Here is a 27,993-nt window from a genome sequence, read left to right as displayed (position 1 = left end):
CAGAACCTCTTGACAGAGGGAAAGAGGGTTTTCACACCCCTCCTCTCAGAGAAGAGGAGACCAGATTAGATTACTTACAGCCCAACAAGTCCACACCGACCCTCCAAAGAGCAACGCACCCAGCCCCATTCCCCTACACCTTAGCAATTTAGCATGGCCAATTCACCTAACCTGGAATGTGGGAGGAAACCGGAGCACCCGGAGGAAACCCACGCAGACACAGGGAGAATGTGCAAACTCCACACAGTCAGTTGACTGAGGTGGGAATTGAACCCGGGTCTCTGGTACTGTGAGGCAGCAGTGCTAACCACTGAGCCACTGTGCCACCCACAGAGTATTGGGCATTCGAATAGCGTAGGGCACATCTGACCTTGCAATCCCTGTCACATGACAGGAAGTGACACTCCATCCAACAAAAGCTTTCACGCTCTGATCATGCAATACGGATGCGGCCACATCAAGAAACTCCTCTTGGTCAAGGTCCTATCAGAACCTTTAATGCCCTGCTCTAACTATTATCTTCAAGTCTCCCAGATAAACTGAGTCAATGCAGAGTGCAGCTCAGTGGCATGCAGCTATTTACTTCACATAATCTCCTCGTGGCCTTCCTCCCCCCCACCACAGAGGTCATAGAATCTTTAACAAAAGCCATGAATGCATTCTATAGACCTAGAGCAAATCGTCGGGCAGAGATTGGGATCTTAGGTCTTTCAGGGGAATCTCTGCAATTGATGAAAGGATTGCTGTTTTGTTTTAACTGTACCCTTTGTAATCCCTTATGAGGGAAGGTTACTTCATAGGGTTTGACACAGGGTAAAGCTCCCTCAGCACTGTCCCCATCAAACACTCCCAGGACACGTGCAGCACTGGGTTCGATACAGAATAAAGCTCCCTCTACTCTTTTCAACTGAAAGTAAAACTTCCCCTACACTATCCCCAATAAACACTCCCAGGACAGGTCCAGTACAGGGTTAGATACAGACTGAAGCTTCCTCTACTCTTTTAAACTGAAAGTAAAGCCTTCTTGGGTCTGGGTGGGATACTCTTCAGAGGGTCGGTGTGGACTTGTTGGGCCAAATGGTCTGTTTCCACACCGTTGGGATTCTATGATTCTATGGGAAAGCTCTCTCTGTACCATGCCCATCAAACTCCCGAGACACTTACAGCACAGGGTTAGAAATATAGTAAAGCCTCCTCTCTTCATAGAAACTTAAAGTAAAATGGCCTCTAAACTGCCTCCAGCAAACGTTCCTGTAGCAGTTATATATGGAGGAATGCTCTCTCCTCTTTTTAAGCTAAAAATAAAGCTCCCTCTATTCTTTTAAATTGAAAGTAAAGTTTCCTCTAAATTGTCCTCATTAAACACTCCCAGGATAGGTACAGTGTGGAGTTACTCACAGAATAAAGCTCTTTATTTCAAATATGATTATGGTTTAATTAGAATCTCATCAGCATTTGTACCCAGTTTCCAGAGGTGAAATGAGTGTTACAAGGTAGGCAGGAAGGAACTGAAGAATGGACTTAGGAGAGCTAGAAGGGGGCATGAGAAAGGTTTAGTGGGTGGGATTAAGGAAAACCCTAAGGCATTATGTGAGAAACAGGAGGATGGCCAGAGTGAATGTAGGGCCAATCAGGGATAGTGGAGGGAACATGTACCTGGAGTTGGAGGAAGTAGGGGAGGTCCTTAATAAATACTTTGCTTTAGTATTCACTACTGAGAGGGACCTTGACGTTTCTGAGGACAGCGCAAAACAGACTGATATGCTCAAACAGATTGGTGTTAAGAAGGAGGTTGAGCTGAAAATTTTGAGAAGTATAAGGATAAGTAAATCCTCTGAGCCAGACAGGATATACCTTAAGTTACTAGAGGAAGTGAGGGAAGAGATTGCTGTGCCTTTCACGATGATCTTTGCGTCCTCACTGTCCACTGGAGTAGTACCAGATGATTGGAGGATGGCAAATGGTATTCCCTTGTTCATGAAAGGGAATAGGAATTACAGACCAGTCAGTCTAACATCTGTGATGGGCAAAGTATTGGAGAGGATTCTGACAGACAGGATTTTAAGATTATTTGGAAAACCATAGTTTGATTAGAGATCGTCAGCATGGCTTTGTGAGGAGGCAGCTCATGCATCACAAACCTTATTGAATTCTTTGAGGATATGACAAAATACATTGATGAAGGTAGAGCAGTGGGTGTGGCAAGGGTGTGGCTTTTAGCAATGCATTTGATAAGGTTCTCCATGGTAGGCTCATTCAGAAAGTAAGGAGGCATGGGATACAGGGAAATCTGGCTGCCTGGATACAGAATTGGCTGGCCCATGGAAGACAGAGCATGGTAGTAGATGGCAAGTATTCAGCTTGGAGCTTAGTAACCAATGGTGTTCCATAGAGATTGGTTCTGGGAGCTCTGGTCTTTGTGATTTTTATAAATGACTTTGATGAGGAAGTGGAAGGATGGGTTAGTAAGTTTGCCAATGACACAAAGGTTGGTGAAGTTGTGGATAGTGTAGAGGGCTGTTGTTGGTTGCAATGAGACATTGACAGGTTACAGAACTGGGCTGAGAAATGGCAGATGGAGTTTAACCTGGAAAAGTGGAATTGATTCATTTTGGAAGGTCGAATTTAAATGCAGAACACAGGGTTAAAGGCAGGATTCTTGGTAGTGTGGAGGAACAGAGGGATCTCGGGGTCCATGTCAATAGATCCCTCAAAATTTCCACCCAAGTTGATAGGGTTATTAAGAAGGCATATGATGTGTTGGCTTTCATTAACAGGGCATTGCACTTGAGAGCTGTGAGGTTATGCTGCAGCTCTGTAGAGCCCTGGTTAGACCACACTTGGAATTAAAAATAGAATGAGTCTGAACACTGGGACACAGACAGGCAGACTTTAACCTTACACCTTCAATGCATTATCTGAGTTGACTCGGCACCTATTGTTAAACTTTACTTGAGAATGTAACTTTAAAAAAAAGTTCTGGGAATTACATATGAAAGAACTGAAACCAATATGATCACCCTAAAAGATGAGAGACTAAACAAACAATCCAGATCTTTTTCAATATATAATTTTGGTTGCATTACACTGTAAACTTTTGCTATAAATTCTGTGTCTTACGATCTTATACTCCACAATCACCCGATGAAGCGTTCTAAAAGCTAGTGCTTCCAAATAAACTTATTGAACTATAACCTGGTGTTGTGGGATTTTTAACTTTATACACCCCAGTCCAACACCAGCACCTCCAAATCATGTTCAGTTCTGGTCACCTCATTATAGGAAGGATGTGGAAGTTTTAGAGGGGATGCAGAGGAGATTTACCAGGATGCTGCCTAGACTAGAGGGTGTGTCTAATGAAGAAAGGTTGAGGGAGCTAGGGCTTTTCTCATTGGAATCAAGAAGGATGAGAGGTATCTTGATAGAGGTGTACAAGGTGATGACAGGCATAGATAGAGTGGATAGCCAGAGACCTTTTCCCAGGGCGGAAATGGCTGTCATAAGGGTGCATAATTTTAAGGTGATTGGAGGAAGGTTGAGGGTGAGGATACGGGCCTCTGGGGGAGTAGGACAAAATGGAGAAAGGAGCTGCACAAAATGGCTTCTTCAAAATGCACAAAAAACTTCTGCATTGCTAAAATTATATTGCTCTGAACCAGGCAGAAACAAGAAACTGCAGACTGATGTAATTTCAATAAAAAAAACCCAGAAATGACGGTTAATTCTAAATTGCAGTTAGAGACAAAATGGTTCCCTGCACGCTACATGCCCATCTACAAGTAGTCTCCAAATCTAAAAAAAAACTAACCACATTTTGCAAGCTGTGAAAAGGTGACATAAGGCATTACAACTTAATCAATACCATTGGTTCCAGTCACTACCCATGAGGTAATTATAATTATTGATTGGTTGTTACTATGCGATCATGCTCCATGTCTGATGATGATTAATGTAGATAAACCTTATGCAAACTCTGTAAGGTTGTTGGATTCTTTTGATTGCCAAGAAGTTTCCATACCTCTGGGTGAATCAGAGTCTGCCAACCCATCACTGTAACATAAAATAACCGATTGGCTGCATGTTAGACAAAGGGTCGTTTACAGGTCTATTAGTTGACCAGTCGTGGAACTGAATGACTTATAGATCATCAAGGGGAGGTGTTAGATGGAGGTTCTTTCCACAGAGAATAGTGAGTGGGTAGTAGCAATAGTAGTCGAGTCAGATACATTAAGGACATTTAAATGACTTTTGGACAGGCACATAGATGATGGTCAAATGTAAGGTATGTCGGTTGGTTTGATCTTAGAGTCGGATAAAAGGTTGGCACAACGTCAAGGGCCGAATGGCCTATACTGTGCTATACTGTTCTATGTTCCATGTTCACCTCGTCCATGCCAACCAGATATGCTAAAGTAATCTAGTCCCATTTGCCAGCAGTTGGCCCATATCCTTCTAAACCCATCCTATTCATATACCCATCCAGATGCCTTTTAAATGTTGTAATTGTACCAGCCTCCACCACTTCCTTTAGCAGCTAATGCCAGAAATGCACCACCCTCTGCATGAAAGAATTACACCTTAGGTCCCTTTTATATCTTTCCCCTTTCACCCTAAACCTAGTTTTGGACTCCCCCACCCTGGGAAAAGATCTTGGCTATTCACCCTATCCATGCTCCTCATCATCCTATAAACCTCTCTCAATATTAACTTTTCAGAACCGTTAGCTTATACAAAAAGCACCATGACAACTGAGACCCTTGCAGAAAAGCATTGGAGGTCACCACCTGATTGGTCTCGGCACCAGAACCACATCTTCGAAAGCTTGTTGCTGAGCCCATCCATTGTTTGACTGAGTAGGGGGCATTGTTTATGTTGGATCTGTCTGGAGCTCCTGTACCTGTCTCCTCAAGGCACGTTCCTTCGGGGCTTGAAATGAAGATTTGCAACTGCCTGAACTGCTGGAGAATGACCAAGTCACGCCAGCTGCCAGGAATGCCAGCACACGTGGGGGGAAATGCTTACCAGGATGGTTGAACAGAATGAGTGGAGGTTCTTCCTGCTGATAAATCTCACTGGTCCACCACCGGGCACATCGACGACCACATGGCTGCCATTGATGATGCCCTGCACCTGAGGGCATTAAGTGGTGGCATAAAATCCTTTGTCCTCTGTCCCTGTGAGCAGGCATCTGATGTCAAACGAATGTGATTATCCAACATTGATATGTAGGATGTCAAATTGCCAATGAGATGCCTTGTCAGGAATGGATAGAAGGCAAGAAACATAATAGAGCATCAGGCAATACAGTCAGAGTTAGAAAAACAATAAAAGAAAGACAGGCTCTTTATCTGAAAGCATACAGTAGTCCTGACAAGGTAGATGAATTAATAGAAATGAATGAGTATTATATGATTGCTATTACATAGGTCTGGTTATAAAGTGTCCAAAGATATTTCAAAGTGATTTGACATCTAAGAAGGGCAGGAAGAATTGAGCAGAATGTAAGTTAGCTATGTTAACAAAGTGTGAGATCAGTACCATCATCAGAAAAGATGTTGGTTTAAAAAATTAAGACATAGCCTCAGTTTAGATTAGATTACATTACAGTGTGGAAACAGGCCCTTCGGCCCAACAAGTCCACACCGACCCGCCGAAACGCAACCCACCCATACCCCTACATTTACCCCTTACTTAACACTATGGGCAATTTAGCATGGCCAATTCACCTGACCTGCACATCTTTGGACTGTGGGAGGAAACCGGAGCACCCGGAGGAAACCCACGCAGACACGGGGAGAATGTGCAAACTCCACACAGTCAGTCGCCTAATGTGTCATTGTTGGAAGCAGCTATTTGATTAGATTCCCTGTAGTATGGAAACAGGCCCCTCAGCCCAAACTGACCCTCCAAAGAGTAACCCATCAGGACCCATTCCCCTACATTTACCCCAACTATGGGCAATTTGGCATGGCCAATTCAGCTAACATGCACATCTTTAGATTGTGGGAGGAAACCCAAGGAGACACAGGGAGAATGTGCAAACTCCACACAGACAGTCACCCAAGGCAGGAATTGAACCAAAGTATCTGGTGCTATGAGGTAGCAGTGCTAACCACTGATCCACCATGCCACATGGTAGGTTAGAATATATGTCAAGAAATAGTGGAAACTTGTAAGAAAGAAAATGTACTCATTGTGGACAATTTTACTTTTCATTTACATTGATCAAATCAAATTGGCAATGGTAACCTGGAGATTAACTGTATTTAGGATTGCTTTTCAGATGATATGTTCTCATTTCAAGCAGTGAGCAAGTTATTTTAGACTTTGAATAGATTAGATTCCCTACAGTGTGGAAACAGGCCCATCCACCCAACAAGTCCACACCGACCCTCCAAAGTGTAACTCACCCAGCTTATGCCCGAAACGTCGATTCTCCTGTTCCTTGGATGCTGCCTGACCTGCTGTGCTTTTCCAGCAACACATTTTTCACCTCTGAATGATGCACCCAACACAATGGGCAATTTCGCTTGGCCAATCTACCTGACCTGCACACCTTTGGATTGTGGGAGGAAACCGGAGCAGACCCACGCAGACACCGGGAGAATGTGCAAACTCCACACAGACGATCAGCCGAGGCTGGAATTGAACCTGGGACTTTGGTGCTGTGAGGCAGCAGTGCTAACCACTGAGCCACCGTGCCGTCCCATAACAGGATTTGAACCCAGGTCCCCAGCACATCTCCAGGTCCTCTGGATTAACAGTCCAACAAGAATGCCACTAGGCCATCACCTCCTCACCCTTAGTAATTTTGAAAGCAGAGACAGGATTAATTATTGACCTCATGATACAAGTTTTTCTCAGCAAGAGTGAACATGATATGATGACGTTTTTCATTGAATATGGGGATGTGAAATGTGAGACCGAAACTAGAACCCTAAAATGAAATAAAGGCGATTACAAAGATATGAAGACAGAATGAGCTAAAGCAGACTGAATAAATAGGTTAAAAGGGCAGATGGTAGAGAAATAGTAGCAAGCATTCAAAGACATATCTCATGACTTTCAACAAAGATAAAGTCATGGATGAATTATATGTGGTTCACTAAGCAAGTTAAGAAAATGTTGGTTTCAAACTGAGTGAAATCTCTGCAAAGGTCCTTGGTAGCCCCAGAAATTGAAAACATTTTAGAAACCAATAAAGGATAATGAAAAATTCAATAAAGACAGAGAAATTTGGTTGGAAAGTAAAACTAATTAGAAATATTTTTAAAGCACGTAAAAGAAGCATTATAAAGGAAGAAAATAATTAAAGTAAATGTTGGTCTCTTTGGCAGTGAGACTGGCCGACTAATAATGGGAAACGAGGAAATAGCAGGGACTTTGAAAAAGTACTTCAAGTCTATCTTCATAAGAGAAGACAGAAAATATGTCCCATGAATAATAGAAAAACCGGGTTAAAGAGAAGATACAAACTTAAAGGGATCAGAAGCACTATAGAAAATACAGCAGAAAACTAAAGGGACTGAAGTCTGGGAGGTGCGCTCACCTTGAAGACAACATTACTGCAAAGATAATAGATGTACTCTCCTAAATTCCCTCGACCTGACAGATTGAAAAAGCACAAAAAACACTCTGTACTAAAGATAGGAGGGAGACAGAAAGCAGAAACCAAACAACTTGCTTAAGATCATCATTGGGATTGTGCTGGAGTCCACTCTTGAGAAAGTAGTACTCAACGTTTAGAATATTGTAACACAACCAGACAGTCAACATGGTTTGATGAAAGTGAAGATGTCTTTGACAAGATTATTAGAATTCTATGAACATGTAATGTGAAAGATAGATGAAAGGGAATGATTAATGTATTTGGATTTCCGAAAGGTATTTGAAGGTAGAGAAGTTTATGGCACAAGAGCTCACAATGTTTGGAGAAGGTGGAGAGAGGAATTGTTGTTCATATAAAAGCAGGGATGGAGGATTGGCTAACTACTGGCGAACAGGGAGTTGATATGAATGGATTTTTATTTCTGCTTGTAAAACAAACTGGTGAAGTACTAGAGTGATCCGTGCTCAGACTCTTTGTGATATATATTGATGACTTGAATGGAGGGACTGACTGTATAGTGGCCAAGGTTGTTGCTGATACAGAGATGGGATAGCAGAACAAACTGGGAAGGGGAAACACAGATTCAAGGAAGAGATACAAGGAGGATAAAGGTGCGGCCATAGATTTGGCAGAAGAAGTGGGAAAATGCGAGTTTGTCCACTTTGGCAGGAAGAGTAGAGAAGAAGCGGATCACTGAAATGGAGAGAGAGTGCAGAATGCTGTGGTGCAGAGGGATCTGGGTGTCATTGTGCTTGAAACACGATGTTAGCAGGTAATTAGGAAGGCAAATGGAACGTTGACCTTTACAATAAGAGTGATGAAGTATATGAAAATAGTGCAAACCGTCAACGCAAGGAAGGCAGCAGCTGACAGTTGAAGCAATAGGCTCTTGCAGCTTGGGCTCTGTGATGATGAACGGCAACATCTCCCACAGGAGGGTCCAACTGGAGGGTAGAGGAGAGGACTGAGAGACAGGACGTCGATGGGAGACACTCACTCAGCACAGGTTGTGAGAGATAAGATCAGGAATAGGCTATTTGGCCCACTGAGAATGATGCCCTCATTGCTTTCCCTGACCCCTGACCCCTCAGCCTTGCCCACTGTGCTTCTGCCAGTACATTGCTAGCTTGTTGACCACCTCAAGCGACCAGAGGATTTTATTGCCTATTCTTGCTGCCTCCTGCTCTGTGCCAGAGATATGTTTTCTCTCTCTCTCTCTGTTTTATACTTATTTGCAGTATTTCCTGTTTTAATGTTGTGGAAGCTGCTGGTCACAGCCACTGAGTGGAATTTTCCACTTCCTATTTCAGGTCAGTGTTTATGGCATTTCCTGCGAAAAATAACGAACCTTACCCTGGAACTTGTGAGGAATGAGCTGCCAGAGGAAGTGGTGGATCCTCGTACAATTACAGCATTTAAAAGGCGACTGGATGGGTATATGAATGGGAAGGGTTGAGAGGGATATGGACCAAGTGCTGGCAAATGGGACTGGATTAGGTCAGGATATCTGGCCTGCATAGACAAGTTGGATTGAAGGGTCTGTTTACGTGCTGTACTTCACATCCCTATGACTCTTACACTCAAAAAAATGTAAATATGCAAGCAGTTCGCCATTTGCAGCTCAATGGTATTAAACTAAAGGAAAATGATTTCTGATTTTATTGCAGTCAGCAAAACAATGAAAGATGGGGTTACCGTTCCCCGAGGAATGCTGCTGTTGTGCCCGACTCCAATCACATATCTCGCAGGGAAAAACGAATGAGATCCTGTCATTGTGTGCCTCACCCTTCCCCCTCGCCAGACGTCAGCCTCGGTTACTTAATCCCAGGAAGGTGGGAGGGGTGGAGGGCGGAACAGCGAAATTAACCTGAAGGTGTTTGTGTGTGTGTCCTGCCGGAGCTGCATTGGACCCATGGCTGAGGGAGGCTGCAGGTAAGGAGGGTCTCTCTCGCTCTCTCACACACACACACCCCTTCCCTGCCTCCAATCCCTCGCTCCCAGCCACTGCTCAGGTAGTAACTAACATCTGTGTCAATTTCACTGCGCGATCCCCATAGAAACGGCGAGTGATGCTCCTCCCAGTGTGTCTCTGAGACCAGAGGGAGCTGTGTCCCTGTCTCTCTCTCTGTGTGTGTGTGTGTGTGCTCACAAGTTTTTCACTTGCATTGCGATTGATCCGGATCCAAATCCGGATGTTAATCGGGTTTTTTTTTTGAAAGGGCTCACGAGGCAGTCACCTGTACAAACCAATTCTCTTGCACAAATACTGCAGTGACTCCCGGGGCCTCTGATGATGAACAATCTCACTCTCCCCGATTGCAGTCACAGGCAGGAGGAGGATTCTGTCCTGCGTCCAAAGCTGCCTGTGAAAGTGCAGAGACATCTGGATGCAATCGCTGATTCACGAGGCTGGGAACCCAGCCCAGAGATCAGCTCCACCTTTTTTTTTTAAATCATTCTTTTGTGAGATCTGGGTGGCGCGAGCATTTGTTGCTCATCCTTGAACTCTGTGGGTTGCTGGGCCATTTCAGAGGAATGGTATGTCGATCAGACCAAGTTTCGTCATATGTCCTTCCCTCGCATGAGTTACAGCAATCAGCATGCTAGTGTTCAGGGGTGTGTAGGTTAGGTGCATTAGTCAGGGGTTAATGCACAGTGGTTGGGGAGTTGGGCCTGGGTGGGTTACTCTTCAGTGGGTCTGTTGAATCTCAAAACTTCTTGGACCACATATAAGTTACAAAAAACATACTTTATTGTAATCAAGCTGGTAAGAGATCAAATAGTCTATAGCCCAGAGTATCAGTCAAGATGTCTCTGGATGGACTAATGAGAAATCTCTTTTTTTTTTAGCAAGAAGGTAATATATTTTGTAGCCCTTATTTGCATTACAATCTTGCACGTTCCCTTTCCCACACCATATAATGTTTCTTTCTCTAATTAAGTTCTCACAATTAGCAGTTAATTGATTAGCAGTTTAGTCTTATTCTCATAGATCAAACATAGCAAAAGATTTCAAATGTTTCTACATCTGGTGCCTTTCTCTTGCGACATAGCAGATAAAGCTAAACATTTTTCAGTATTTTATTCATTGTAAGTTCTATGAGAAAGAACAGCTGCAAGGTTATGCCAAGGTCCTTATATTCCTCATTCATTCTCATGGCCACTGTGACTGCAGTAGCCAATTTAAACTTATAAGACAAATTATTATTGAAAGATGGAGGTTTAAAACGGGCGCTTTTAATTGTTGATTCATCTATACTTTATCATTCCCTCCTTTTGATCATTTTTATGATCACCCAGGCCATCTCTAAAGTTTATGACGATAACAACTAGATATTAGTGACCACAGGCATTTGAATTCGAAAATGCAGGTGAATACAGTCGTACCAAAATGTAAAAACATGCCTCCAGTATTCCCAAAGAGATCCTTAAATGGCCACCGTCCTGTAATACTACCAAATTCACCAAAATCTATACCTCGGAGTTTCTGAACCTCCTGGGTAAGGTGCCTGGAGAGACCAGTGATATTGGACGATCTGTCACCAATGTAGGTACAACATTCCTTTCCTACAATGGCACAAATGCTACCCTCCTTAGCTGGTAGAAAGTCCAAGGCTAAATGATTCTGAACAGCCACTGTCCTTATTGCGACCATTTCAGCATTGATGTTAGTCAGGGCGTTGGCAGTATTACTGGCAACAATTTCCAGTATTGTCCTTAACTCGCTGCCCTCCAAATGGAAGCCAATTTGCCATCCACATAAAGGCGAGGAGACCAGGGAGGTTCCTCTTGGTCCTTGGGGGTGAAGTTAACATATCAAAAACCCGAATGAGAGGTATTACAACCCTATATAACATGATCCCCACCAGTCCAAGGATAGGCTTTGAGTCCGCAAGTTATGGGCAGTTAGGCTAGAATGTCCATCTTCACATGCCCTGGAAGTTTTGTTAAGGACAGCAGACCAATCAAGCAAAAAATACCTGAATTTAGTCAAATTTTGGATGGGTTCAATCCATATGGGGTAGTGGAGGAGCAGGGACTGGTCCCCATCTATAAGCCACAAGAGATGTTCCTACGTTTGCCAAGGGATTATGATGCATAGATTGTCTTGGTCGCTATCCCGAAGATAAAGCAGTGTTAGCATGAATGCCTTCTGCTCACAGAATAAACCCCCAAAAGTCAAAGTCACCAGTATCCAAAGTTAAAAATCACACAACACCAGGTTATAGTCCAACAGGTTTAATTGGAAGCACTAGCTTTCGCAGCGATGCTCCTTCATCAGGTGACAGACTCTACCACCTGATGAAGGAGCAGCGTTCCGAAAGCTAGTGCTTCCAATTAAACCTGTTGGACTATAACCTGGTGTTGTGTGATTTTTAACTTTGTGCACCCCAGTCCAACACCGGCATCTCCAAATCATGACCAATATCCAATGCATTGTTTTTCTTCGTCCCTGTCTGTTCCTTCACGGACTTGTTTACGAGCAGCTCTATGAACCCAGCAGAGTTGTCCTTGCACTTTCACAGCTGTGGGGGTGGTCAGCAATACCTGAAATGGGTCCTTTCCACCTTGGCTCTGATTTTCCCTGGTCCCGGTTCTTAATCAGGACAAAATCTCCAGGTTCTATAGTAGGGTAGTCTCTCTAAAACAATAGGCTGGGTGTCCCTGTGAATGTAAACTTTGAAGAGTTTTGATGAACTTATGCAGGTACTTCCCCACTTGTTCCCCGCTGTTATAGCAGTATTATCAGTTGTTGGAATTGTTTTGATCCATCTACTAAATACGTCTACTAATACTGGGCAAGATTGATAACAATGCATTCTAAGTAATTCTACAAAATCAAGTTTTAGACAAGTAAAAGGCCCACCAGGCAAAGGGGGTGGTTCCAGAACCACAGGGCATCCCTTTTCCAACATTCGTCTTTTTATGAATCATGCATGCTTCAGCTTGTTTCTCAACTGCTTTCTGGAAATCCGGGTACCGCCAGGGTTTGTAGTAAAGTATTAACTATTTAGGGTGTAGGTTTGCTCGCTGAGCTGTAGGTTTGATATCCAGACGTTTCATTACCTGGCTAGGTAACATCATCAGTGGCGACCTCCAAGTGAAGCGAAGCTGTTGTCTCCTGCTTTCTATTTATATCTTTCTCCTGGATGGGGTTCCTGGGGTTTGTGGTGATGTCATTTCCTGTTCGTTTTCTGAGGGGTTGATAGATGGCATCTAGATCTATGTGTTTGTTTATGGCATTGTGGTTGGAGTGCCAGGCCTCTAGGAATTCTCTGGCATGTCTTTGCTTAGCCTGTCCCAGGATAGACTTGTTGTCCCAGTCGAAATGGTGGTTTTTTTCATCCGTGTGTAGGGCTATGAAGGAGAGGGGATCGTGTCTTTTTGTGGCTAGCTGGTATTCGTGTATCCTGGTGGCTAACTTTCTTCCTGTTTGTCCTACATAGTGTTTGTGGCAGTCCTTGCATGGAATTTTGTAGATGACGTTGGTTTTGTCCATGGGTTGTACTGGGTCTTTTAAGTTTGTTAGTTTTTGTTTGAGAGTGTTGGTGAGTTTGTGTGCTACTGGGATTCCGAGGGGTCTTAGTAGTCTGGCTGTCATTTCTGAAACTTCTTTGATGTGTGGTAAGGTGGTTAGGGTTTCTGGCTGTGTTTGGTCTGCTTGTCGTGGTTTGTTCATGAGAAATCGCTGGACATATTCGATTTTTACCTGTAATGTGGATCGCAGTTTGGCCATCCTGGTAGAAGACCACCGCTTAGCTTATTTGCGACTGGTAATTCTTGGACCAGTTCATATTGACTGTCCCGATAATGTCAGCGACACCAGAAGGAATACATAACAAAAGTATAACATTAAACAAAAGTGAGTCATAAAGGTTTGATCACCTGCAAATTAACAGGCAACAAATTGTTCCCAAAAATCACCTCCCAACTCCCCAGGCTTGGGTTTACATTCCAATACAGAGAAACCTCAATTATCCAGCATTCAATTATACAAATATCAGATTATCTGGCAAGATCATAAGGTCCTGATGCTTGGCTAAACAATGTTATCCAGCATTTGATTAATTGAACAAAATACTCCCCACCTGTGTCCTTTTGGATAATCGAGGTTCCTCTGTACATCACTAATGTTTACAGGTTGTGTAAGGCTCCTACTAATGACTGGATTAAGAGATCCACCTCGGTATCATTAGTATGGAACCTCTCATTCAAGTCATTGTAACTGCGGACAGGCCCTGCAACAGCCTGGCCCCTCTGTCCTTGCCACTTGGTAACTTCTTCAGGGGACAGGATCAAACAGCAAAGAGCAAACAAGTCCTGAGCACTGACTTTGGGCATATTGCCCTTGGACATATTGAGCAAATAGGGCCGGTTTGTCCTTGCGGCCAGGGCTTTGTGTTCATTATCATTACTCTGTTTCCTGGGATGGCCCTTGGTTGAGGATGGTCCAGGCAGCTATTCCCCAAGATGTGGGCTAGAAAGCTGGTAACTGATACCGGACCTCTTATCCTCAGCATAAGAGGGAGGTCTAGAATCAGGGAGTGTGCGGGGACTATCAGGAGATGTCTGGGGCTCAGTGGGCATCCTGGGGTAAAATCCCCATTCCTCATCCTTGCCCATAAGGTGTCAGTATGCCAGACACAGGCTAGGAATCCTGAGTTGAACTTAGATTACATTTACAGTGCTATTGCTTCAGCCCTTTTTTTATCTTCCTCAATCTTAGTGCCCTTACAGTGTTTCTCTGTTCCCTTTTTTACCTCCTGTCTACCCATTCACACTCTGCTCTGAACATCTCCCAGCATTGGGGAGTTCCATCAGTTGTACATACCTCTAACCCCCTGTCACATGCATTATTCTTCTAAAAGGCCAGCAAGGTGTAATTCCATTTAATATTGGCTCTATCCTTCATTAATTTAATTAATAATCAACACAATTACTCACAATTTTGTATTTCAAGTTAGGTTTACCATCTGTTCACTAGACTCCCTAGTTTCCTGACCGATACAGAAAGTACAGAATCAAGATTTACATGTCATGTCATATACAGAGTATAATAGAGTGTTCAGTCATAAGTGACAAATCTAGCATGTCCATTTTAAAATATCAAAAATCTAAAAAAAGTTAATGAAATATTGCTAAGTGATAGAATTTTCAGTGGACCCACAGCTTCTGCTACTTTGGTTACTGATCGGTGTGTTCAGGCCCAATGATGCAATTTCCCAAAAAGTGACTTCATTTTCACAACTTCTGATGTAAATCAATAAAATATTACTTTTTGAACTGTCATTAATACATTCAATTTGAACATCTAAGAGAAGTAATGACTATACTACCCAGAAATAGCAGTGTACAACATCCCAACAATTAGATTTGTCCGACTCTTAGGCTAGCTTATCAAGTAAAAATAAAAAATGACAACAGCACAGAAGGTAATCCAACCTGTTGTTTCAGTGCTAGTGTTGATGGACACAGAAAGTCTCACTTTCCCTTAATGTTTCTTCTCCTGCTATGCTACCTACATCTTCCCTCATATTGCTATAACTTTTATTGAGCACTGCATGTGCAAAACTCAATTTCTATAAAAGCCAATTGAACATGCCAATTAACTCTGGTTTTACAATTCAGGACTAATAAAAATGGTGATTAAAAAAATAAAATAACCACATTTTACAATTGAGAGATGGGTGTTGAACAAATGGCTGAGAAACTGCACTGTCGATTGAGAATAACAAATGGACTTAAATCTCCCAAACTGAATAAAAAATGGTTAGGGTTGTATACAGGAAACAGTACAAGGGTTGCTCTGATAAATGCACACTAATCAAAATTTAGTCTGCATCAAAAAACTCAAATTGCACTCAGTCTATTAGAAAACAAGTTATTTAAAAAAAACGTAAAAGAAGTTAAAATTAATCTGAAACACTTGTGTGAAAACTCCTGTGGATAATTAACATAAGACAAGTTAGTTTACGTTAGGGCCCGGGTGTCCTTGGAGAAGGAGCACGCGGTGTCGACCAACACCCTGGAGTTGTTCAGGGAGAGGTGGGCGCCGCAGGGAGTGGAGTGCATCATTTCTCCCTCCAACTCTATTTTGATTTAGTCCCTACCCTCCCCTTCACTGTTTTGATCACACAAAAAAAAAGACAAGTTAGTTAATTAAACAACCTAACATACCTGTCTCAGGTGGAGCTGGACTGTGTGCAAAGCATAGCTGAAACAAATTAAACAATCCACACCCAAAATATCCTTTAACACTGCATTCAAAAGAAGGAAAGGGAATTTAAAGCATTCTGAAAAGCTGTAGAAGCTGAAGGTTAGAGAAACTACTGGAATTCCAATTTAACCCTCACCGTGGGTGGCTCAGTGGTTAGCACTGTAGCCTCACAGCACCAGGGACCCGGGTTCGATTCCTGCCTTGGGTGACTGTCTGTGTGGAGTTTGCACGTCCTCCCTGTGTCTGCATGGGTTTCCTCCCACAGTCCAAAGATATGCAGGTCAGGTGGATTGGCCATGTTAAATTGCCCCTAGTGTTAGGTGCGTTAGCCAGAGGGGAGTGAGTTACTCTGAGGGTCGGTGTGGACTTGTTGGGCCAAAGGTCCTGTTTCCACACTGTAGGGAATCTAATCTCACAGATTTTAAAAGGCACCAAACCTAGAAATAAAAAATAAAAAGGTAAAGGCCAAATAGGAAATGAATATTTTAATTTCTGTGAGAACAAACCAACTAATTTATAACCTTCGTGATAATAGAATAATGAGGTAAATGTCTAAAATAAAAAAAAGGACAAAAAATGTCATTAACCTAATAATTTTGAAAATAAACTAAACCAGTGGTTCAACAGATTATGATTAGAATTATCAGCTCAATCTGTTCATTCCAGTAATTATGTTGTATAGATAAACCAATGAAATATAAATGACTGATTTCATTGGCTACCATAATCGTAATCATTAAATATTTTGAGTAAATGATATATTTGCACGTGAACCTATCTGAAAGGGTCAAGAAGTAATAAAAACATCCATATCCATAAATACTGGTGGAAATCCCTGTATCTTAGTACCACAGCAAAAGACTACCTTTTATTTCCAGAGAAGAGAGAGTTTTATTTTAGGAATAGCTTGAAGAGATTCTTATTATGATAGCATAAATGAATATAGATCTACAACAGCACATAAGGCACAGGTATTTCCACATCTCCCTCAAAAACCCGAATATCATTAAACGTCACCCTGACATCTACAACGATCTTATAAGAGATTTGAAAATTTTACCAAAATCAAGTTAAAAAGGGATAGCTTTCCCAGAAAATAAAATGATTAGCTTACCTTATTTGGAAATTCACGATGGCGCCAGAAAATGAAATTCTGAACAGGGGAAAATCAAATTCCAAGAGATAAATTAAACCAACGATCAGAAACCAATTTATTTAAATGAACCTTTCCTGGCAGATATTAGGAGAGGAAGTCCTTCAAAAGGAAAACAAAAAGTAAATATGCACAATCAAAAATAATAAAAGGCACAGACAACACTTTGAGATCACCAAGGATATCCAAAATGCAGACTTCAATCAAAAAGCAAAGGAGAAAAAATAAGACCACATGTGACCACCAACAAACAAAAAGTACACTCACAACAAACCACAAAGAGTTAACATTTAGCAGCCTCTCTCTCTCTCTCTCTCTCTCTCTCAGTTTCCTTTGTCTAATTGAAGAATTCAAAGTTTCTGCCAATTGTTTTATTTTTTTTTTATTTAACCCCCACACTACCACCTAAGTGCGGTAGTGCTTATTTTATCCCCAGCACCCATGGTGTGTGTGTGTGCAGGTGTGAGACACAGTGAGAGACACAAAGTGCACGAATCTTTATTCAATTTCCACCACCAGGAAGATAGGAAAAACACCCGGGTGGCCAGTGACAAGCACTGCCCTTCACATCAAAGGGCAGTGCTGTATGATCAAAACAGTGAAGGGGAGGGTAGGGACTAAATCAAAATAGAATTGGAGGGAGAAATGATGCACTCCACTCCCTGCGGCGCCCACCTCTCCCTGAACAACTCCAGGGTGTTGGTCGACACCGCGTGCTCCTTCTCCAAGGACACCCGGGCTCTAACATAACCGCGGAAGAGGGGCAGGCATGCCAATTGTTTTATGTGATCACAATCAAAAGTGCCATCAGGTGGAAGTGGTTTCTCTGTTTATTCTGTCCATTTCACCCATTCTTTTAAAAAAAAGTAATAGTTTTGGAATCAGTTCCCCATTCTGTGAAAGATGTCTCTCACACGCACATTATAACAATCATCCAATGATTCAAACAACATGTCCTTTAAAACATAAATTAAAATTTAACAAGTTGCCTAATTCACACAAAGGATTTAACAAAATGTCCAATTTATCTGAGGGGCTTCCGAACACTATAAACCATTTTCCTTTCCTATCTTCCTGGTAGTGGAAATTGAATAAAGATTTGTGCACTTTGTGTCTTTCACTGTGTCTCACACCTGCACACATGCACCATGGGTGCTGGGGAAAAAAATAAGCACTACTGCACTTAGGTGGTAGTGTGGGGGTTAAATTAAAAAAAAATAAACCATTTTCCTCATCAGGTATTATCACACACATAGTCTGAAAGGGAGACCCCTTTCCAACTACATCGAGGGACTGTCTCATTATACCTTATGACTCTGTAGTCTTTAAAAAAAAAGTTCAATTGGACCAACCAATAAAATAGAGTGAGAAACTTAACAACCCTGTTCTCCTTTTTCTATGACCTCATAACTTCAACTAACCATATTAACACAACGGAGTGAGAAATTTACTGAGCCTATTCTCATTTTTCTAATATCTCATAAATTCCACTGGCCATATCCAAAGGAGGCAGCTCTCCAAGCTGAATCTGTCAGATAGTAGCAACTATTTCCCTGAAGAGGGTCCCCAGTCCTGATTCTTTATCTCAGGTACAATACAGAATAGCCAATGTCACCTGGAGCAACCTCATTTTAAAACAACCTTCATACCCTATTCTTCCGGTCTGAGAGGGTCGGTCGATCCCTTCAAGGTACAAGTCTCACTGCACAAGGGGCAGATCGTCTGTCTGAACGCAAGGAGTGGTCTGAGGTAAAATACTCTGGGGCACCCGGCCACCTATTATGTTTGATTCAGACAATCAGTCACTTATTCAGCCCAGAGAAACGTTCCCTATGTTGAAACACTCCCTATGTTGACTGTCAAAAATTCTCAGATCACACGTAAGTTACCAAAACCACACTTTATTGTCATTAAGCCGGTGAGAGATCAAATAGTGTGTTGTCCAGAGTATCAATCAAGATGTCTCTGGATGGACTAATAAGAGATCTCTGATTTTTAGCAAGAAGGCAGCATATTTAATAGCCCTTATGTGTAACAATCTCATATTCCTTTTCCACACTGTATAATGTTTCTTTCTCTATTAAGTTCTCACGATTAGCAAATGAGTTGATTAATACATTTTAGTCTTATAGATCAAACATAGCTATAGATTTAAAATGTTTCTACATCTGATGCCTTTCTCTTGTTTATGGGCGGCACAGTGGCACAGTGGTTAGCACTGCTGCCTCGCAGCGCCAGAGACCCGGGTTCAATTCCCGCCTCAGGCGACTGACTGTGTGGAGTTTGCACGTTCTCCCCGTGTCTGCGTGGGTTTCCTCTGGGTGCTCCGGTTTCCTCCCACAGTCCAAAGATGTGCAGGTTAGGTGAATTGGCCATGCTAAATTGTCCGTAGTGTTAGGTAAGGGGTAAATGTAGGGGTATGGGTGGGTTACGCTTTGGCGGGTCGGTGTGGACTTGTTGGGCCGAAGGGCCTGTTTCCACACTGTAAAGTAATCTAATCTAGTATTTGTTTTCATTGTAAGTTCATAGAATCCCTACAGTGTGGAAGCAGATCCTTCAGCCCAACAAGTCTACACCAACCCTCCAAAGAGTAACCCACCCAGATCCAGTCCCCTGTCCTATATTTACTCCTGACTAAGACAGCTAACTGACACATCCCTGAACACTCTGGACAATTTAGCATGGCCAATCCGCCTAACTTGCACATCTTTGGATTGTGGGAGGAAACTGGAGCACCCGGAGGAAACCCACACAGACACGGGGAAAAAGTGCTAACTCCACACAGACAGTTGCCCGAGGCTGGAATCGAACTCAGGTTCCTGATGCAGTGAAGCAGCAGTGCTAACCACTGAGCCACCGTGAGAACGAACAGCTGCAAGGTTATGCCAAAACTCTTACATTCCTAATTCATTCTCATGGTCACTGTTACAGCAGTAGCCATTTTAAGCTTATAAGACAAATTATTATTGCAAGATGGAGGTTTAAAATGGACACTTTTAATTGTTGATTCCCTTATACTTTATCAGGTCGGTGTAGACTTGTTGGGCCAAATAGCCTGATTCCACGTTGGTCTATGATTATTATTGAGACAAGATTGAGATTCCAAATGCAGTGGTGGGATTTGAACCCATAATTCCAGACCATTAGCCTGACCTCTTGATTATTAGCTCAGTAGCAATACTTGTCCAAGCTTGGGTACAATTAACTTAACACCAGAAACACCCACAGTGAGAGGAAAAAATGGTGCACATTTCTGGATTTGTGCTGTTTCACCTTTTTTGTGCATAGAATGTGCAGCATAGAATTAGGCCATTCAGCCCAGCCATCCACACAAACCTCCATCCTTAATCCCACTGGATCCCATATCCTCCTATTCCTTTCTCCCTTATGTGCTTATTCAAGACAAGAAGAAGAGAGGAAACAGGAGCTGTATCCCAGTTAGAAAATGCTGGAGTCTATGATTAAAGAGGTCTTAACAAGGCACTTAGAAAATCATAATTCGACATGACAGAGTCAGCAGAGCTTTAGGAATGATAATTGTGTTTGATGAGTTTATTAGATTTTCGAGGATGTAAGAAGACGGGTCAATAAAGGAGAGTCAGTGTTTTTCAGACTGGAGGCCTGTGACCAGTGGAGTGCCACAAGGATCGGTTCTGGGTCCACTGTTTTTTGTAATTTATATAAATGATTTGGACGTGAACAAAGGAGGTACAGTTAGTAAGTTTGCAGATGACACCAAAATTGGAGGTGTATTGGACAGGGATAAAGGATGCCACAGAGAACACTGGGATCTTGATCAGATGGGCCAATGGGCTGAGGAGTGGCAGATGGAGTTTAATTTAGATAAATGTGAGGTGCTGCATTTTGGAAAAGCAAATCAGAACAGGACTTAGACACTTAATGATAAGGTCATGGGAAGTTGCTGAACAAAGAGACCTTGGAGTGTAGATTCATAGCGTGTAGACCTTGAAAATGGAGTCACAGGTAGATAGAATAGTGAAGAAGGCATTTGGTATGCTTTCCTTTATTGGTAAGAGCGTTGAGTATAGGAGTCCTGTTGCAGATGTACAGGACACTGGTTAGGACTGTTGGAATATTGTGTGCAATTCGGGTATCCTTCCTATAGGAAGGATGATGTGAAACTTGAAAGAGTTCAGAAAAGATTTACAAGGATGTTGCCAAGGTTGGAGGATTTGAGCTAGAGGGAGAGGCTGAATAGGCTGAGGCTGTTTTCCCTGGATCATCGGAGGCTGAGAGATGACCTTATAGAGATTTATAAAATCATGAGGTAAATAGACGTGGTATTTTCCTTGGGGTGGGTGAGTCCAGAACTAGAGGGCATAGGTTTAGGGTGAGAGGGGAAAGATATAAAAGAGATCTAACTTTTTTACGCAGAGGGTGGTACGTGTATGGAATGAGCTGCCAGAGGAAGTGGTGGAGGCTGGTACAATTGCAGCATTTAAAAGGCATTAGGATGGGAATATGAATCGGAAGGGTTTGGAGGGAAATGGAGCAAATGCTGACAAATAGGACTAGACTAGGTTAGGATATCTAGTCAGCATGGATGGGTTGGACCCAAGGGATCTGTTTCTGTGCTGTACATCTTGTTGGGGTTTCTTTCCTGCAGTATTCCAACATTCTGGTTTTTTTGGTGTATAAATAGTATCACCGTGTCTAATATGGATCACTGTCTATGAGTGTCATGTGAATTCAATCTTTTCCAGGAAATGACTGGAAAATTGAGTGCTTTAGTTTTGCCTTTAGAAGTGGAACTGAGTTGTTTATTGTGAAGCTTATTGCAATATATTTGTGTGTGGACAATATTTATTGTCTATCTCTTGTTACCCTGAGAACATCAAGTGGGATCCACATTATGTTCTTGTGAGCATTGCTCCCCATTTTCTGACTGAGGTCCCCCACCTCACAAATGTCAGCATAATCTGAGAAAGCTCAATGCTTTTTTTTTTGCCTCTCTGAGGAGATCACAATGATATTCTGGTCATCATGGGATGGATGGGAAACTAAAACAGAAACTTCTGGAAAAGCTCAGCAGGCCCGGCTGCATTTTTGGAGAGAAATCAGAAAGAACATTTTGGGTCCAGGTGACTCCTCTTCAGAGCTGATTGTGGTTAGGAAGAGTTTGGTATTTATGCTGAAGGATGGGGAGGGAGGGTGGGTGAGAAAACGATAGATAGACAGAGAGAGAGAGAGAGAGAGAAAGAGAGAGAGATAGTTAGGCAGATAAAGGAATGGAGAAAGTGAGGTCTGCAGATGCTGGAGATCAGAGCTGGAAATGTGTTGCTGGAAAAGCGCAGCAGGTCAGGCAGCATCCAGGGAACAGGAGAATCGATGTTTCGGGCATAATCGACGTTTCATTCCTGAAGAAGGGCTTATGCCCGAAACGTCGATTCTCCTGTTCCCTGGATGCTGCCTGACCTGCTGCGCTTTTCCAGCAACACATTTCCAGATAAAGGAATGGGTAAAGATAAATCTGGGAGAATGAATAGCTGCTAATGGCTACCATTAATGCTTGACAATGGGTTGTTTGTGGTAGCAACCACTGTGATGCCAAGGCCTGGTGAATGGGGGTTGCAATGACGATATGGAAGAAGGTGCTCAGGCCCTAAAGCTGTTGAACTCGATATTGAGTTCTGAAGGCTGCAGGGTCCCCAAGCAAGCCCCAGCTGCCTCCTCTTGACCATGGACTTGCAATCCCTTTACCCATTCATCCCCCATCAGGATGGTCCTCAGGGCTTTCCGCTTCTTCCTGGGAAAAAGGGCCCGGAAGCAGCCCCCGCCACCACCATCTTCCCCCATCTGGCCGAGCTCATCCTCACTCTGAACAACTTCTCTTTCAACTGCTCCCACTTCGTTAAGGTCCGAGGGGTGGCCATGGGTACCCACATGGTGATGCTGCCTGGATTGGAGGGCATGTCTTATGAAGAGAGGTTGAGTGAGCGAGGGCTTTTCACACTGGAGAGAAGAAGGAAGAGAGATTACTTGATAGGGGTGTACGAGGTAAGGAGAGGCATAGATAGAGTAGATAGCCAGAGACGTTTCCCCAGGGCAGAAATAGCTGTCATGAGGGGTCATATAATTTTAAGGTCATTGGAGGAAAGTACAGGGGAGATGTCAGAGGTGGGTTCTTTGCGCAGAGGGTGGTGGGTGCGCGGAATGCACTGCCAGCGCTGTTGTAGAGTCAGAGACATTAGGGACATTTAAGCGACTGCTGGACAAGCACGCGGATGGCAGCAAGTTGAGGGGGTGTGTAGGTTGGGTTGATCTTAGATTAAGATAGATGCTCGGCACACCATCGTGGGCTGAAGGGCCTGTACTGTGCTGTGCTGCTCCATGTTCTATTCTGTCCAGTTACACCTGTCTCTTTGTGGGATATGTGGAACATTCCTTGTGCCTACTCTCGCCCCTAGGCACAACTCTGTCTCAAGTACGTTGATAACTTCATCTGTGCTGCTTCCCTCTATGATGCTGCTCCTTTAACAAGGTTAATCTGTTCTTGGTTTTATTTTGAGAGCGGTCGTAAAGGCAGAGGCTCTGACAAGTCTGGAAATATCTACTTGAAAAGGCTTAAGTCTTTTTTTTAAAAACACTTATACAGTGAAAAGGGCCTTGGCCAGTTCTCCTAGTTCAGGGTTTTGAGGCCTGCTGGTCGAAGGAACAGTTACATGCTGATCCTCTCTCTCTCTCTCTCTGACATCTCTCCTGTAAGAACCTGTGTTTGATTTTAGCTTTTTTGCCAAGGGGGATGTTTATGGGGATGTTGCAGGAATTTGGAGCAGCAGCATTAAGTTGCAATAGAGTCAACTGGGTTTTCAGATAGGTCAAGTGATTCGAAATTGAGTTCTCGTTTGTTCATGTTTCATTCAGTAATCGGTAAATAAGTTCTGTTTTGTTTAAAACTGAGTGGTTGGGTGATCTGCATCACTCCTGGACTCTCCACTCTACACCTGCTCGAAACAACCAGCAAAGTTAAAGTCTGGGCTGCCTTCTTGAAATGTTTTGAGGGGGTCAGGCCTGGCCCATAACACCCCCCTCATCTGGAATCGAAAAGGTTTATCGATTTTGTTTCAATTTTCACCTCGCTGTCACCTTCACCTGGTCCAACTTTGACTCCTCTCTCCTCTTCCTCGCTATCTCTGTTTCCATTGCTGGGTGGTGGGCCAGCCTGTGAAAATAAAGCTAAGAACGGAGTAACTTTGTTAAAGGAGTGGCGTCATCACACGGGGAAGCAGCACTGATCTCGGTGCTGAGTCCTGGAGACTACAGGGTTGCCAAGCGGAAAAGGAGGTGGTTGTTCTTCCAGCCTGTGTTGAGCTATGTTGGAGCACTGCAGCAAGCCTGTGACAGACGTGTTGACCAGGGAACAGGGTGGGGTGTTAAAGTGGCGGGCAACTGGAAGCTCAGGGTCATTTTGTGTCAGAACATAGGTAAAACCAGTCTGCGTATCATCTCCCCAGTGTGGAGGAGACCACACTGTGAGCAGCGAATGCACTAGACTAGGTTGGGGGAAGTGCAGGTAAAGTGCTGCTTCACCTGGAAGGTGTGTTTGGGCCCTTGGATAGTGAGGAGGAAGAACGTAAATGGGCAAGCGTTACAGCTTCTGTTATTGCAGGGGCAAGGTGTGGTGGGAGTGTGGGCAGATGTTGGGAATGGAGGAGGAGGAGGAGGAGTGAACCCTGGGTGTCCCAGAGGGATTAGTCCCTGTGGAAGGCTGACAAAGTAGGGGAGGGGAATATGTGTCTGGTGGTGGCATCCCATAGAAATGGCGGCTAATGATCCTATGGATGTGGATAGTGGTGGGATGGTAGATGAGGACAGGGGGGATCGTACCGCTGTTGTAGGAGGGAAGAGAAGAGATGAGGGCTGAAGTGTGGGAGATGGGGTGGACACTGCTGAGGGCCCAGTCAACCATGGTGATGGGAGATTGTCAGTTGAGAAAGAAGGTGGATGTTTTGGAAGCCCCATGGTCAGTGGATATTCGTGTGTACTTTCCCCCATCTCCTTACCCCAGCCCCCACACACCAGGCCTTGTAATCACGTGGATTGCTACCACAACAATCCATTGACAGCCGCCAACAGTCCCCATTAGCAGCTACTCATTCTCCCAGGCTGACCTTTACCTGTTCATTTGTCTGAGTCGAAAGGTGTGGTGCTGGAAATACACAGCAAATCAAGCAGTGTCCGAGGAGCAGGAAAGTCAATGTTGGCGGCATAAGCCCTTCATCAGGAATGTGGAGGGGAAAGGGGTTACTGAGAGATAAATATGGGGGTGGAGATGGGACTGGGGGCAAGGTAGCTGGGAAGGCGATTGGTGGATGCAGGTGGGGGCTGATTGTGATAGGTCGGTAGGGAGGGTAGAGCGGATTGTTGGGAAGGAAGATGGACAGGTCAAAAGGGTGGTTCCGGGTCGGAGGGTTGGATCTGGGATAAGATGGGGGGAGGGGAGATGAGGAAATTGGTGAAATCGATGTTGATGCCGTGTGATCGTAGGGTTGGAAGATGAGGCATTCTTCCTCGAGTTATTGGGGGCTAGGATTTGGCGGTGGAGGTAGCCCAGGACTTGCATGTGACGGAGTGGGAGTTGAAATGGTTGGCCACAGGGCGTTGGGGTTGTTTGCTGCGTGTGTCCCAGGGATGTTGCCTGAAATGCACACGGAATTATTCTTTTAAATCCTTCCATGGTTTCATTTCTCTCCAACTATTTTACACTCCTTCCCGATGTTTGAGCTCCATAGTCTTGGTCTATTGCTTTCCCGATTTCAATCACTCCATCACTGCCTTCAGTCTCTGGAATTTTGTCTAGAACTCTCTTCGTCTCTCTACTTCCCATTCCTCCTGGGAGATACTCCTTAAAATTTACCTCTGAATAAGTTCGTGGACCAAAGCCTGTCTGTTGCTTAACTATATGCCTCTGCATTTTAGTTTGAGACATTTTTCCTGGATTGATGGTATTCCCATAAATGGAAGCTGTGTCGTTAAGAAAGTTTTATTGGATAATCAGTTCAATGATGGGGTTAAAGCCAAGCTGTACACCATGATGTCTGAACAAGAGCAGTGTCTCAGCTTGTCCAGCGTGATGTAGAGGGTGAGTGTTATAAAGGCATGACTTAATCAGTATGCGGGTCCTTTGTCAATTATGTGCAAAACCAACCTCGCTGTTCAGATAAAATAAACAGTCTGGGAACAAGGATTAGAAATCAGACTGTTTTGGAAGGAGAGGAGACAATTTCAAAACTGGACAGTATAGAGAAAGCAGTTTACAAATTCATGCATTCCTCGAGAGGAACTATTCCAAGTGGTCAGCTTCAACTGCCTGTCAAACCACAAGCTTGTCCCGACCAATTCTGTTGCTTCACCTCAACGAATTCTCCAAAATCTCTTACTGAGGAGTTTGCGGTGGGTGCAGGCGGAGAGACACCAGAAGAGCTAGTTGGTTTTTTTCCTGTCTGAGAGGGGGCATCTACTCTCTCCTTACAATGAATGCGAGTGAGAGTGACCACCAATTAAGTGCATGGCAGTGAGTATCTGAGTGCTATAAACGCACATCTCTTATCCGGCCTTTCACTTCTTGGACCTCCTTTTATTTCCTTTCGTAGCTGATGTTTATCGATTTGAAAGTGTTTTTTGCTACTTTTATGTAGAATTCCATAGAATTGACAGCACAGAGTTCGCCCACTTAGCCCAACTGATCCATGCCTGTATTTTTGCTTCAAACAACTCTCCTGTCATCCAATCTGTTCTGGTTGGTGTATTGCACAAATCTGACAGTTGAAAATACAATAATTTCTTCAATGTCCTTTGAAATCCCAGGGAGCCATACTGATGACTGAGCCCTTTCTCTGGAGTTAATGCTGTCCACATGACTTCTGTGTAATCTCTCTAAAATCCATTCTCTGAGTGAACAATTAAAAAACAATTCCTAATCATTCCGAGATTGTAACAACTAATCTCTCAAGAGCCCATTGGCGAAGCTCTTTTCTGTGTTAAGAAGGAGGGTTTTCATGATTTGTTGGGCCGAAGGGCCTGTTTCCACACTGAAAGTAAGACTATAGCAAGCTTTGGCCAATTCGCTGTACACTATTGATGAATTTTGATGCCATCCTGGACTTGCATCTGTTTCTGATGAACTTGTTTGTGTATATTCCGACTTGCTGTCCATTGTGCCATTGGGAATTTCTTCATGAAACTTGTCTTTGCCCCAGGAATGTAACCCCAGCAATAGTTGCTTTAGATAATGCATTTGCTGTTGTTTGCAAATTGCCAGGGTGACAGATGTGGCATAAAATTGAATATGACATGTGATATTCGTGCATCAGATGAACATGTTCCACGCCCTGCTTTTCCCCTTCTTAAGTTTCCTCTCTTCTTTGTCAGTTATATCAGTGGGCAGCAAGGCATTGTGTAATTAGTGCATGTTATCGTAACTGTTCATTGGGTCAAGTGGAGTTTCACCTCTGTTCTGAAAGGGAAAATTAGCACCATTGCATCTACTAGCTCATTGATAATCTCTTTCAAGATGCATTAAAACTTATACTTTAACTTGTAAAATTCCTGTGGAAAACTCTTGCTATTAATTTTTACATGCTAGCAAACAACCAAAATAAAATCCAAAAATAAAAGTAAAAACAAGAACTGAAGTTGCTGGAAAAGCTCAGCAGGTCTGGCAGCATCTGTGAAGAGTTGGCATTTCAGATCTGGTGACCTGGCATTAGGTCTACTTTCCTTTATTGGTTTGACCATTGAGTACAGGAGTTGGGAGGTCATGTTGTGGCCGTACAGGATGTTGGTTAGGCCACTGTTGGAATATTGCGTGCAACTCTGGTCTCCTTCCTATCGGAAGATGTTGTGAAACTTGAAAGGGTTCAGAAAACATTTACAAGGATGTTGCCAGGGTTGGAGGATCTGAGCTACAGGGAGAGGCTGAACAGGCTGGGGCTGTTTTCCCTGGAGCGTCGGAGGGTGAGGGATGACCTTATGGAGGTTTATAAAATCATG

The 27,993-nt window shown here is 43.4% G+C and overlaps 2 protein-coding genes across 3 annotated transcripts in view; one reads left to right on the top strand and one right to left on the bottom strand.

Annotated features, from left to right (window-relative positions):
* cmtr2 (cap methyltransferase 2) overlaps positions 1-16,977 on the bottom strand; it is a 60,658-nt gene extending 43,681 nt beyond the window's left edge. Inside the window, exon 1 of the mRNA XM_087996101.1 lies at positions 16,942-16,977. The gene's annotated coding sequence lies outside the window, so the exon portion shown is untranslated. The remainder of the gene's footprint in view (positions 1-16,941) is intronic.
* pnp6 (purine nucleoside phosphorylase 6) overlaps positions 9,415-27,993 on the top strand; it is a 107,294-nt gene continuing 88,715 nt past the window's right edge. The window contains exon 1 of one of the 2 annotated variants that reach the window (XM_043707372.2): positions 9,415-9,541. In XM_043707372.2, coding sequence (XP_043563307.2) covers positions 9,522-9,541 — 20 coding nt within the window. In that variant the 5' untranslated portion in view covers positions 9,415-9,521. Of the gene's footprint in view, positions 9,542-26,278; positions 26,516-27,993 lie in introns of those variants that run through there. The other variant, XM_043707371.2, reaches the window with a different exon arrangement.

Source organism: Chiloscyllium plagiosum, unplaced genomic scaffold (assembly GCF_037043375.1).
Source record: "Chiloscyllium plagiosum isolate Xiang-an unplaced genomic scaffold, Cpla_swu_hap1 HiC_scaffold_17, whole genome shotgun sequence".
NCBI classification, from domain to species: domain Eukaryota; kingdom Metazoa; phylum Chordata; class Chondrichthyes; order Orectolobiformes; family Hemiscylliidae; genus Chiloscyllium; species Chiloscyllium plagiosum.
The sequence above is the reverse complement of the archived record's forward strand: the minus strand, read 5'-3'. Positions and strand labels throughout refer to the sequence as shown.